Raw genomic sequence first — 14,484 nt, 5'->3', positions numbered from 1 at the left:
GGATCGTTACTATCCCAACCATATTAAAAAAAAATAGAGAAAGAAATAATTTTAAAAATTATGAAAGGAAACCGTTAGAGTGTTTAAAAGATCGAAAATTCCTTCATAAAGAGATTCTAGTCCCTAATAGAAATCAGTTAGAAATAGTCTTATATTTTCGCATATATGAGAAAATCGAATAAGAAGACTTAGAAACATGATAATTATGCTACTAATCCTCAACCATATAAACACATAATTATCACAGACATATACGACCTATTGTGTATTTTTGTTGTACAAATAAAATGAGGGTAGGCTATTGCATAAAGAAAATGGCAACAAAAATTATATATTTGTGTCTCAGTTGTGTGTCTTAAAATTTGAATGCGATATTATATGTAGCATGATTTAGATAATTTACTCGCCCTAAATCTTGATACCACAAAACATCACATTCAAACTCATTTCGATACGTATCATCATTGAAAAATTGCATCTAGCGATCAAACACAGTCATTTTTCAATATGTGGCATCATATGTTTAGCTTTTTTGATATTGACCGAAGAACACGTAGCTAAAATCTAACTAAATTCCTATAAAAAATTTATCCACTAAAACATAACTAAAATTCAACTAAATTTAGTATGACATCTCCAAGAATAATTTTTCTACAACTAATCATTTATTTTTGTAACAACACACATCCAAGTGCTTAGATTTAGAGGAAGGATTAGAAAACAGTTGGAAATTACCTTGGAATGACGGCGATAAGGAGGGAGCGAGTCGTCGGAGTGGAGTAGGCCATCATCAGGTAGATGAGAAGGCGGTGTTGGTTCTGAGATGTGGAGGAGGACACGGGGTGGATAAGGCTATGGAGGACGCAGCGTGGGGAGGGAGCCGAGGCATTGGAGTGGAGGAGGCTATTGTCAGGGTAGATGAGGAGATGGTGTCCACCCTAAGATGCGAAGGAGGTTGCGCAGTAGAGGAGACCGGAGTGGACGCGATGTGGGAAGGGAGCCGAGGCATCAAAGTGGAGGAGGTCGTTGTCGGGGTACATGAGGAAGCGATGTCGGCTTCGAGATATGAAGGAGGTTGAGGAGGAACGGCAGCTGAAGTGTTAGTGTGGTGGCTCAGGAGCGGCTAAGCGTTGAAGAAACGTAGTTATATAGTGTAATGATTCTATCACTACTAGTTTGTAATCTCGAACCAACAACGATACTATCAACAAAAATGCAACTAAAAATTACTAATTGAAAAATCACATGAGGGGAAGACGAAGGAGCAACGACGGTTTATGAATTGCATATGGCTCAACCATTCTCTACCATTAGTATTAATTGTACGGTTCCCCTTCCTTCTCCACCACTTCGCCTCATTCCATCCACGATGTCATTCCTCCTCCTTTGATCCACCACGCAAAGTTTTGTTACAGGTCTATCCAACAATTGCTTAAATTTCATTTGACGCATGGTTGCACTTGGTAAGTTTCATTCAACCAAATGAAATTTATTAGTTCACATGACTAGTGCTAGCATTCCTTTTAGAAATTTATTCCAAACAATTCTTTTTACTGAATTCAATTTTATTAATTATACAATGATGGTCTGTTACACAATGTTTATTAGAATTTTGCATATATAGAGCTGCATGAAATATTACATTTTTTTAATATGTATAACCTTCTAAGAAAGTATGAGGATAGAAGATTAGATATGGTTGCTTTTGTTGTCCAAGGTCTTGATGTTCAGTTTGAGCCAGTTGATAATGTGTTTTATATTGTGATGGAGAAAAGTGCAACATATAATCTTTGCTACTGGGCCGATCGCGTAGCAACATATTTGCTTGATTCAAAAAACTTTAAGTTGGCAGTTCACCAATGTGAAGACATCTTCATATCTTTAATGAATGTAGGTGATGTGAACAAGATGAGCAACAAGGGCGTAATCTTTATCTTTAAGAATGTTTGTTGTAGACACATAACTGAAATATCCCCTACCGTATTGACTCTGATGATCTCATATCTTTGTCCGACGATGACTTTATTGTTGAACACTTTGATCATCGAAGGAAAAGGAGACATGGATCCACACCATTAAAGCCAAGTGATGCAAAATGTTAGAAGATGTACAATTTGTGTCAATGAATGTAATAAATATATTGAGAGGTGAAAAAAAGGATAGCAAAACTAGGTAGCAAGCAATGATAATATCACTGTCGGTTGGTAACCAGAACCGACAGTGATATTATTAACATAAAATACAACTAAAAAATTGTGAAGATAAATAACTTAATATTAAAAATTGCAAAGATGAGTAATCTGAATGTAGATAACTTAATATTAACAAATACAATCATACTGATCACAAAACGTACTAACCGGCTATGTGTGACTAGAAGATAAATTTTATTTTATTTTATAGGTGAAAAGAGGGTGCTTGACCCAGCAGGATCAGGAAAGTCACTCGTGCGTTCCAAACCACTACAAGCACAACACAACCCTTTGGTTATACAAGTTTGACCTGAGGTTTATAAAGCATAGATGATGTTCCTCGATAGGCAGAACATCACTAGGGATGGAAAATGGATAGCATATATCTGTATTATCTGATATTCGTATTTGATAAAATATAAATGTGGTAAGAAGAATCCGTATTCGATTGACAGACGGATACGAATACAGATATATTCGAATTCGTTTTCCCAGATATGAATATGGATATATCCGAATCTATTTTCCCAGAAATGGATATGGATATGGATAATATCCACATCCAAATATGTACCAATACTTCTATGGAATATAAATATGAGTAACATAAAATTCTATTCTTTTATCTTGTTCTCTTACTTAATTCTTTCGATCTTATATATTATTTTATTATTTTGTATTGTTGTAGCTATAAATCTGGTCATTTTATCTCCCATCCAACAGTCTAAAATCATCTAAAGTCATGGCATTATATTAAAAGTGGTTATTTGCCTTAAGGTAGAGGATCAATCCACTAAAAATGAAATTCCTTATGTTGAATTGCCATCGTGCTCGTGTCAAATAAATTTATTATTTTACAATTTGTCGTTAAAGCTATAGGATATTCACATACAATTGAATCTAGTATATATTTGGATGTGGATTCGTATTCGAATAATCCGATTCGCATTCGCATTTGAGGATATTCGGATTCATATTTGTATTTATATTAAAATATGGATAGCAATATGAAAAGTGGACTATTTGATTCATATCTGATATGTTTTCAACCCTACTTGGCACAAACAAGTCTAAGAACAATGATTTGGGCCACTTCTCTTGGTTTGTAGCCGAGGCAACACAAGAGTGATGAGTCTGTTCAATTATGATAAGTTCATAGAAACTAGTTATCTAGGCAAATCACATAATATTAATAAATACAAATTAAACCATAATACATAAAAGTTCATGACAACAATTGAAAAACCCTCATGATATTTAACTAGTTATCAAATCATGTGCCTCTTCCACCAGGCTGACGTGGTTCACTCTGGTGAAGATGACAATATTGTTATCAACATTGTACTGATGACCATGTAGAAACAGAGCATTTCTAGGCAATGTATAGATAACATAGCAATAGTTGTTATGAGTATCAAAGGCAATCCTGGAGAACACAACATTGGAATGAGTCCCTGGTGACGAGCAACAAGCTAGCTGACCTTAACCCTCTAAGGATTAGAATGAGCCATCACAATGACAGTAGAAGAATATCTACAAAACATAAGACAAGAAAAATATAGAATGTAAATAAAGAATAATGAAGAACTAGATGATGATGAAAATAAAACCGTGTTTCTTCACTAACCTCTCGCAATCAAAGTAAAGAAGTGCAAAGAACTCTGCTCTCACTAGTGTTAGAGTGAATTCTCATTTGTGGCATATAGAAAATGACAGAGGGAGAAGGATTAAATAGAGGTCATAATTGTGCCTATTGAAATTACCAACCGACAGTGATAGACCGTCGCATCAATTCAGATGCCCCTATCAGTTCCGGTTGTAGTTACCAAACGATAGTGATATCCCATCATTATCAGTTGGTAATTGTGCCAGTAGTGGTATCTTTACTACCCCTTAAAACTCCCACGTGTCCTTCATTTTTTCGCGTCATTAAAACTGCATGCGCAAGACCCCTTTGTCTTCCTTGAACAACCATTATAATCATTGCCCTCCCCGACCCTCCTCATTCCATCCATGATGTCGCTCCTCCTTCTTCGATCCACTGCTTGCAAATTTGTTAGTTCATCATCTCGATCCATTCATGGCCAAACCTCCACCACTACCACCACCTCTGGTCTCTCCTCCGTCCCCATCGACGTACTCATCGGAGGAGGAAGAGGCAATGCCGGCCTCCTCGGATGACCACACCTTCTCCTCCTCTGGCAATGATTGGTCCTCCTCCCTGTACAATTATGATTGGGAGAACTTCTTGGGCAAGGACCCTCCACCAAAGAATCATTGCATGCCAGCAAGCTCGAAGGACTCCTTCGAGGACGAGAACAACACGTCCTCCAAGGGGGAGGACCACAAGGAGGAGAAGGAGGCCGACACCGATGAAGGGGTGAAGGAGGTGGAGGAGGAGGCCATTGTCATTGCTGATGATGACAACAATAGAAGCATTGACTGGGATGAGCTTGAGAAGACGAGCTCTAAGGAGGAGGCTGCCATCGCCTCTGGAGGTTGTGATGCCCCTATCATCATTGATTATTATGAGGAGTCATCGTCGTCATCAAATGATGATGGCCTGCTATCGAAGAAGTGGAAGCTAGCATAGGCATAGGGCTATCATATATATATATATAGGTTTATTAATAAGTCTTTCTTTGCAATCTGGATGTTGATTTTTGTGTGTAATATGAAAATTCTTTTCTAATCTACCAATTGGTGCACTTCCAAGCTTAATTATCTAAATTTTGAACTTCCAAGCTTGGCCAACCTGTCCTCTCTGGAAGCATGTCTCATGTCACTGCCAATTCGTGTAATCAATCAGTAGTAATAAATGTTATATCACTATCGATCGATATCATGAACCGACATTGATACATCACTGTCGGTCATTGGAAGAATCCAACAGTGATACACACTACCGGTTGATGCCATGTGCCGACAGTGATGTAGCATTGCCGGTTGGTGGTATGAATCGATAGTGGTAAGTGATATCACTACCGGTTCTAATGGACTCATTAGTTTTTTACCCGTTGGTGGTTATGAACCAACAATGACACCTTATCACTACTGATGCTTGCCAAACCAGCACTGATAGTTGATCATTGATTGGGGTTTTGTAATAGTGCTTATTATAGGCACTTTGGTTTAACGGTGATTGGTATTACTGATGCACCAAGACTGAACAAATTTACTGATGTGCACTTTAAGAGGTGGCAGGTCAAAGCCGTTATGTGGCTTACGGCTCTGAATTTCCATAGGTTGCGTCTGGAAAACCTAAAGGAATCCTTCCTCCTGAACAGGAAAAGACGTTTGAAAATGCTAACACACTCTTTGTAGGATGTATTCTTAGTATTCTTGTCAACTATTTTGTGATGTGTACATGTACATAAAAGGCACAAAGGAGCTACGGGATGTATTGAATTCTAAATTTGGTGCATCATATGCAGATAGTGAACTGTGTGTCATGAAGTAATATCATGAGTAAAAGATGGCTAATAATCATGCTGTAGTTAAGCATGCTCATGAGATATAGTGTATTGTAAAGGAACTCGAACTCCTTAAAGGTCTATTACCCATCAAGTTTATGGCTTGGGCATCATTATCAAATTACCTCATTTGTGAAGGAATTTTGCCACTGTTCTAAAACACAAGAGACAAGAAATCTTGGTTGAGAGTTTGATCACGCCTCTTGATGTTGAGGAGAAAATTCAGGCTATGGATGTGCATGCAAAAGGGAAGAAGGGATAGCCTAGTGCTAATGTGGTTCAACAACCCTCTCACGACAAGTTCAAAGAAAAAAATGGCAAGAGAAAACAAATCACGAACTTAAAGAATAAGAAGATGAACATAGATGATAAACCTTGTCTTGTTTGCAATAAGATTGAATATTGGTCTAAAAATGTTCAAATCGCAAATAAAAAAAAGATTAATCAAGGACATAACTCAAAGGCTATCAATATGACAATTGACGACACTAGAGATAGAACTATAGGGTATAATAATTTACTTACTGTTCTGTCAGTGAGTCAGTCTACCAATTGGTGAATTGATAATAAGGCTAATGTATATGTGTGTGCTGATATCTCACTGTTCTCTTCATACTAGGTCGCTCCATATTCTTCCGTCCTAATAGGGAATGAGTCATATGCTTCTGTTCACAATATTAATACAGTAGATCTAAAATTTACTTTGAGAAAGATTATACAACTGAGGAACATGTAGCATGTTTCTTCAATAACATGTTCATGCAATCTGCATGTACATACATGTTCTTGCAAGGAAGGAATGGCAACTCAGCGGCTCCTGTCATTTGTGAGTCTCTTCCTCTTAATCCCCTTCTAGTTCCCATCTGGTATAGAGTCGATCAGCTGCTTGGCTGCCGTGCGTGCTCCACTGAAGCTGCAGTCAACGCAATGCCCCTACTACAGGTTTCTTGCCTTCGTCGAGTTGGGAGACCACGAGACAGGCGGTATTCGCTTTTTTTTACCAACTGTGACCTTCGGGTGGCATCTCATTTGCCACCCTGGTCCATATGCATAGACTCAGGACGGTCTACATGTCATCATCAGTAGCAATTGTCATTTCTTGAGGGTGTCATCTGAGCAATTATCCACACGAGACAGTATCACAGAGCACGGGTAGTTAGCAGGGCAGAATAGACATGGGCATGACCGCGGTTCTCGTGCAAGCTTCATGCATGATCATGATGGGCATGACGGTGGTGCTCCTAAGAGGTTGACAGTGTCTCACATGGACGGATGTACGGGTGGTAGCGCTTGCAAGTCGGCTCAATGGTTATGCACATAGGGTCAACGGTGGGTCTAGTGTGCACTGCATAAGTAGCCTCTGACATGACTGTGGCGGTGGAGGTGAGGATAGCACCTTTAGGGCAATAGGGCCGACACGTCTAGCCAGAGTATCTCAATAAGGATAGCTCTGATGGTTAGAGCTAGCTGCTAACTTTAATTATTAGAACATATTTTTTAAAATTTATGTGAGTCCCATTATTTATAATTCTTCGTACCTTACAAAGGATAGATGTATTAAGGTGAAACCTACTTTATACTTAGAGGTATCTCTTAATCATAGTTCTAACTATTGAAGCTGCCCTAAGAGTGACAGGAGAGTTCAGAAAGAGAGAAGGGGTGTTTGCACTTGCCATATAAGTGTCTAAGTGCCACATGGATGCCTGGTTATTAGAAAAAAACCATCATCATTGGACCTTTTCCACTCAGTTTTGCAAGTTTGTGTACGTAAATGTCCAGTTTTTAACTTCATGGACCGACTTGCACCCACCTCATAAGTTCATGTACCCACTGTGCAATTTACTCTTTTTAAAATAAAATCCAGATCCTTTCAGGAGTTTTTCTATTATGGTTCATGTCACCTTAGCTAAAAATCACATTTCAAAAACATTTGAGAGATTTATACTTATGTTTTTTTCTGATGGTGAAAGAGACGCATGCAGGTGCGTGGACTTCATTGGCTTGCATTTATCACTTTCATGTGTCACATGAACCCCGATCAACCATGTTACGGTAAGTTGACGGTTATTATAATAATCCCTTTCTGTATAGCTAGTTCTTTCCCTTTTCCAAATTTCTTTTTGATTACTTGCCTTTTCAATTCACTCCTACTTTTTTCCTTCCCTAATACTTTGTGATCCGGAGAGCCGGTTTTCTATCTAAAGAGCAATATATACAACAGAAGATAGCATCTTCTTCCACCACTACAATGACCGTGATTGAAAATATATTAGTGCCGGTTCTTAATCTCTCGTGTACGAACAATGATAAAGGTGCTAAGAACTAGCACTGATGTTTGCTATAGTATAAAAGTCCACCTTCTTCTCTAGTCCGACCAGAACAGAGCCAACCCCAACCCGAGCACAACAGAGCTGGCCACCGTTTTTGCTGTCCTTACAGTCGGTGCGTTCAAAATTTGGAGGAGTCAAGGTGCTCTAAGGTTAGTAAGATGATCTATATTTTATTTTTAGATAGATTTACTTGATAGATTGCTCTAGGGTTAGTACTTGTTTCATAGTGATGAATTTTGCGATCTAATTGATATCTAATTTAGGAAAAATTTACAATTTTGTCATTGTTAGATGTATAGAGATGATCTATATTTAATTATTAGTTGGATTTAGTTACTAGATTGCTCTAGGTTTGAATTTAGGTAGTTGTTACTTGGTGTTGAATTTTGGAAGGAGCTCCAATTGAGATATAATTTAGAGAAAGATCGTAATTTTGTCATTGTAGATGATTTAAGAGTAGATTAAAGTCACATGTAAATAGATCTGGGTGCGTACATTAAAATCTAGGAATAATTGCAAATTTTCCACTACTTGAACCGTTATTGCAAATTTGCTATTAAAAAATTACAAAAATACCACTAGAACTATTATTCGAGTGGCATCCTTGCAAACAATAAAAAACCAGGGAGGTATTTGTAAGTGCCTCTAAAATCTAGCTCCAATTTTTTAGTATGTGGATTGCGTATATTTTTAAATTCTTGCATTTTAATAATAATATAATGAATTCCCTCTATTTATTAATAACCGTAGTAAATTTAATACGTTTGATAGAATACTGTGGTGTAGGATGTCACGTCCACCCACGGGTCGTAATTGGACACGACATCCTTTGGAAGGCGGGTCCCCTGACCCGGCCCAATTACCGGAAGGAGATGAGCCCTCAAATAGGGAACAATCAAGATACGAGATAATTCAATAAATTTGTTCTAGATTTTGAAATGCTTAATGATTATAAGTTGAATGAGTTTAATTATAATGATTTGCAGATGGACCGGTCATAAATGTACAAGGATTGAGAGTCAGGGTTCTTTATTGGTGTTGAGGCTTTTTTAGGGCTGTCGCGGTGTTCAAGAAACCAAAAAGGAAGCGTGCTTATCATTATATATGATGTCTGTGTGTCGACTGCAAGAATGAGAAGTAGTTTTCAAACATAGAGCAGATCTGTGCACACTTGATTCATAGGGGTTTCAAAGCTGACTATACTCGTTGGACTGAGCACGGTGAACTTGAAGATGTTGGACATGAAGGGCAACCAATAGTCGAAGAAGACAAAGACAATGATATGACGGCTAACGAAGACTTCAATATGTCGACATTTGAAAATACTTTTATCGAGAATAATGGAGGGGATACTTTTGTTGGCAATAATGAAGATGACACAAAATAAATGTTGTGTGATGGGGAGGGGGACTTTACCAATGAAAGACGACATCAAAAGTTCTAGCTCATTGTAGAGGCTCTAAAACACCAGTTACCCAAACTGTAAAGATGAGCACAACAAGTTGCATATGGTGCTGACACTGATGTAAATGAAGACTAGCAATGGTAGGGCCGATAAGGACTTCAATGAATTATTAGAATTTTTGAGGGAATTGCTTCCAAAGAGGAACATGTTGCCCAAAACCACGTACCATGCCAAGCAGGTTATTTGCTCGTTGGGATTGGAATTAGAAAAAATACATGCATGTGAAAATGACTGCATGTTGTTTCACGGTGAGGATGCAGACTTGGAAGTGTGTCGCGTTTGCAATGCACCACGGTATAAATGCAACATTGATGATATCAAGAGCGATGGCGTGGGTGTGAAGAGAAAGAAGAAAAGATCCCTGTTAAGGTGGTTTGGTATTTCCCTATAATCAACCGTTTGAAGTGATTATTTGCTAACAAAACGAATGGCGAGTTGATGCGATGGCAAGCCGAATAGTGCAAGAAAGATAGAATGCTTAGACACCTTGCTGATGGCATGCAATGGAGGAGATTCGATATAAAATACAAGGAATTCAGAGATGAAGTGAGGAATATAAGGTTTGGCTTGAGTACGGATGTGATGAATTCTTTCAGTAACACGAGAAATACTCATAGCACTTGGCCCGTGACCCTTTGTATCTACAACATTTCACCTTGGATGTGCATGAAGTGGAAGTACCTTATGATTCCTTTGTTGATTAGTGGGTCGAATCAACTAAGCAATGATATCGATATGTATCTCAAACCATTAGTTGAAGATCTTCTTGTCTTCTTGTACTGTGGAAAGGTGACGTACGGGTATGAGATGAGTACAAACGTGAGAATTTCACCCTGCGTGCAATGTTATTCGTAACGATCTCAGATTAGCCTGCTCTTGGTAACCTATCAGGGTAGACTGTAAAAGTGTATAATGGATGTGTTCAGGGCTTAGAGGAAAAGGAGGGGGGGGGGGGGCAGTGGCTGATGAATAGTCAGAAAATGATCTTCATGGGTCATCGTAGGTTCCTTCGTCCAGATCACTCATACCGCAAGGATAAAAGAGCTTTTGACGGAATAGTGGAGCATCATAGCTCTAAAGATTTGCACTGGAGAACAGATATTTAAGATAGTAAAGACACTTAGAGTTGTACTTGGAAAGGGGCCAGGCAGTATAAAATCTCGGTTGGACAACCTGCTCCTATGTGGAAAAAGATATCAATATTTTGGTTGCTGCTTTATTAGAAGTACTAGTTACATGCCTGTACGTTGTAACGGGAGAAAAAAAATTTACGAAATAAAATAGTTAACGGGTGAAACACATGCATTGCAATAAAACAACAATCAAATTGACAATGAGCATGGTGAAGGTCTCCATCTCGCGCTGCCATACAAATAGCAAAAGGATATATTCAACCATCTGTAAAAAGTAGTAGCAAAATCAGGAAAGTTAGCTTAGTAGCAATGAAAAAGTGCAAATTTAGCGAAATAGATCGTTATAGTCTACTCCGATTTCTACTGTCTGGTATTGATAGTCTAACGAGCAACCATAAGTGTTTTATAAAATAAACAGTTGTTAAATTCGCAACATATGCATAACTACGCAGCTTCAAGTCACATGATGCTACAAGGGAACAAGGATATTCACCAACAAACCAAAATAGCAACAAATACCTGAATGACAAACCCAACATCTAACAGGAGACTAAAATCCACAATCAAGATCACAGTTAAGGTGATTTTCTTAATGCGTAGTCGAATTTAGCGTACAGAGAACATTAAGAAACTCCATGCCGAATTAGCATTTCTTGTTCTCTTACCTGTCCTTGCACAACCAGATGATGAAGCCAAATTCGTCTGAACTACCTGAGCGCGCTCATCAGGGTCACTTTTTAGAGATGGGCGTTCAGCAGATGGCTGTCTGTGCTTTTTGCAGTACAAGAGTAGCCGAATGCATGGATCCTCATCCTCATCAAGTAACATGAGGTGGATTTTGTCATCATCTTCAAGCTTAAAATAATAAAACAGAAGCACAAAATGAAAATACATGTTAATTGGAGGCATAAAAATTGGTTCCCAGGAAGGAAATATGGCACAACATAAAGATCCGTAGTGTACCTCAACACAAAGATTAGCAGCACGTGCACAAAGAGGGTGATACGCAACACACAGGTAGGATGAGAACACTGTTGCAAGAAAAAGAATCATAATATGTTTTGATACATAGAGGTGAACTTGCATAGATTAAGGTAGTGTTTGGTTTGGATAATTGTAACGCGACTTGTTTGGTTATGGATGCAAAAACGACAATGACATCTAAAAAAAGAAAGAAGAATTGGAACTTGCAAGAGTTTAGTGGAACTGTGGGTGGTCGGATTGGTGTAACATGAAATCCAGAGTTTAGAAGATGCCTACAGTTTCAAAAAAGGAAAATATGAGAAATAGGAAGAAGCGATGAGAAATAGGAAGAAGCGACACCATCGATAAAGGAAACCGAGAAAAAACTGGTAGGAAGAAGGAACCTGCCAGCCTTGAGTGCTACTTTTTCACTTCCAACTACAATGAAAATGATGGGGCTAGTTATGTCGAGTTTGGTCAAAGAAGCAAAATACTGCACATGCCCCTAGATCACTGATCTTCGCTATTTCTCCTTCCGCGAGACAAAGAGGGCAACTGAAATCAGTAGTTCAAATTTCGAAAACCCCAATGTTATCATTTCTCAATAATCTAATGCAGCACCCTCCCGCTGTATATTTCTAGGATAGCAGAGTACTGATTTTTCTATTTAAATTCTCATTCTCACATAGTACACACTAATGTGAAAGTAATAAAACAAGATGCTAGAATGTGACAGAAAATATTGGATGTCCAGTTCAATATATTGAAAGACACAGTGACGAAGGCATGCGGTATTCATTTTTAGAAGAACTGTGACACATGTGTTAAGTCGTGAAAATTAACATGCACAGAACCAACTACTGGCACTGGCAAAGTAGTTGAAAATATGAATGAGCGACCCCGCGATTGAATTAGCCTCTTCCGTCTAGTGCTGCTCAACAGATTGTAAACTATTAGTTATAAATCTAGAAATAAAGTGTTGACTATTGGCATTCTTGTGTTCAATGGAATGAGTTATCTCATGTTCTCCAGCCTTAGTTGCTCAGCGAACCTGTTCCTCTCAAGCACCCAAATATTCAAACAGACATGATTGAATAGATTCAATAAATATCAGTTGGTTCCATTGAGATTGACTTCACAAAAGGTACTGTATAAAATGAGTTTGTAAGAGGCTTACATATTGATCAAATTTAACACGTTCAACTGCGCGTACATCGCTATGGAGAACAAGGTCGATCGGCTCAGTTCTTTCTTTGACAGGTGGCTTCAACAAGCACTGAAACGGAGAAACAGAGTCAAAACAATTATCATTTAATTGAAACAAAAGTGAAAACAAATTTCCCTTCGTAATCCCAAAAAAAATTTAGGTAAGAGAAACTCTGCAATCATTTCAATAAAATTCCAGTAATATGTCAATTTTGACTCTTGCCATGAGAAGAATTAGAACATTGACAGGTGGCAATTTCCTAATCTGCTATCCTCACATCATCACATGGCATATGCGATATTCATAGGTAACTTTTGAAGAAAATGGTAACACAAGTCACCACGGGAAAAAAATTAGGATAGATTAGGTTGGACAAACCTCAGGCTCATCAGTAGTCCATGGTAGTCCTTGCACAATATGTATCCTCTTGTTCTCTTCCTCCATAAGCATTTCCTGCACCTTTTGGACAAACTGTTGTTCCTTGGCCCTTCCTCTTTGCTGTCATGGATGACATTGTGATCGAATTTCACATATTGGCTCATTTATTTAAAAGGAAAGCATCTCAAATTTGGCATAAGTGAATCAAAATTCTGCCCCTTGGGGTTGTACGTCATGGCGTTCTGGAACGTCAGACACACATCCCCAGCGAATTCTCGTGGTGACTTGTAGTGCCCGGCGGCTAGCTTGGACTTGACAGTGTCGAGGTCCATGGGCTTGGTGATGATGGTGTGGTAGTCGTGCAGACCGAGACCGATAGTGTCGACCGGCTTGTTGAACACCCAGCTGTGCTTGGGCTTCATCAGCCTGCTGGGAAGCACGGCACAGTTCTTAAACACGGGCGCGTAGAGCTTGTGCCGCCGTCGAGACGGGCAGGTGCGCTGCTGCCCCTTTCTTGGATTTGTGCTTGGATGCGGGCGGGTGTGGCGGGAGTGGGGTGGAGGGGTCGGTGGCGGAGAGCGCGTAGGAAGGGGCGGGAGCCTGGAGCGAGTTGAGGCGCTTGGAGGTGGCGCACACCTGAGCGAGCTTGGGGGAGAGGCGGCGGCGGAGCTCCCGCCGGGACGCGGGCGTCGAGGGCAGTGAGAAGGTGACGGTGGGAAGGACCGGGTCATTGTGCGCGTTGAAGGAGGGGACGCTGGGTGCCTTGGAGCTGGCGTTGGGGCAGCTCGGCGGTGGCCACCAGCCGCACCTCTGTCTCCGCAGTGGTGCCCCCGACCCTCTCCCTCGCGAACCCCATCAGCGGCCTCAGCGACTCCCCTGCGCACGCCACCTCGGCGGCGAAGGATGAGAGCCCCGAGGAGACACGCATCACGAGCCCCGCGGCGAAGATGTGGGTCCGGGTGCCGGTGCTGCCGCCGTCTATGATGACGGAGAAGTGCGCGACAGAGGTTGGGGGGACGACGATAGAGGGGTCGCGACGGGCGGACGAGCGGGCGGGCGAAGATCTGAGCGGAGGCAGGAAAAACTGACGATACATGGATTACTTATTTTTTAAGTAGGAGAGAATGGTTTAACACGCAATCAACGTCATACACATATTATGGTTTTTGGAAGTATAATATGGAAAATTTCGGAACATGCCATATTAGAGGATTAGTTTCTTTCTTGGACTCCAAATCCTCTATGACCAGCGGTACATATTTCTTAATTAACAATTTTGTTTCTATATTTGACTCAAGTCAATTCTATGCCGCCATGTATATCTCTTGTACATGCACGGGATG

At 39.8% G+C, this 14,484-nt stretch overlaps 2 protein-coding genes across 3 annotated transcripts; both read right to left on the bottom strand.

The window, feature by feature from the left end:
• Positions 1-10,625: 10,625 nt before the first annotated feature.
• LOC133886906 (uncharacterized) lies at positions 10,626-14,259 on the bottom strand. Of its 2 annotated transcripts, XR_009903473.1 has the most exons (5): positions 11,961-12,722; positions 11,781-11,849; positions 11,557-11,624; positions 11,259-11,448; positions 10,626-10,858 (listed from the first exon to the last, which is right to left on the bottom strand). XR_009903473.1 is itself a non-coding variant. In XM_062326818.1 (4 exons), exons 1-4 carry the CDS (start codon positions 13,211-13,213, stop codon positions 11,331-11,333), a joined length of 357 nt encoding a protein of 118 aa, XP_062182802.1. In that variant the 5' UTR covers positions 13,214-14,259; the 3' UTR covers positions 10,867-11,330. The 2 variants fall into 2 exon arrangements, 1 of the variants encoding a protein (XP_062182802.1); XM_062326818.1 differs by lacking the exons at positions 10,626-10,858; positions 11,781-11,849; positions 11,961-12,722 and adding exons at positions 12,734-12,832; positions 13,142-14,259 and having other exon boundaries at positions 10,867-11,448.
• LOC133886323 (transcription factor GTE2-like) lies at positions 13,306-13,872 on the bottom strand. Its single transcript, XM_062326065.1, has one exon. It carries the CDS (start codon positions 13,870-13,872, stop codon positions 13,306-13,308), a length of 567 nt encoding a protein of 188 aa, XP_062182049.1.
• Positions 14,260-14,484: the final 225 nt, after the last annotated feature.

Source organism: Phragmites australis, chromosome 12, assembly GCF_958298935.1.
Source record: "Phragmites australis chromosome 12, lpPhrAust1.1, whole genome shotgun sequence".
NCBI lineage: Eukaryota > Viridiplantae > Streptophyta > Magnoliopsida > Poales > Poaceae > Phragmites > Phragmites australis.
This window is presented reverse-complemented; position numbering and strand designations above follow the sequence as displayed.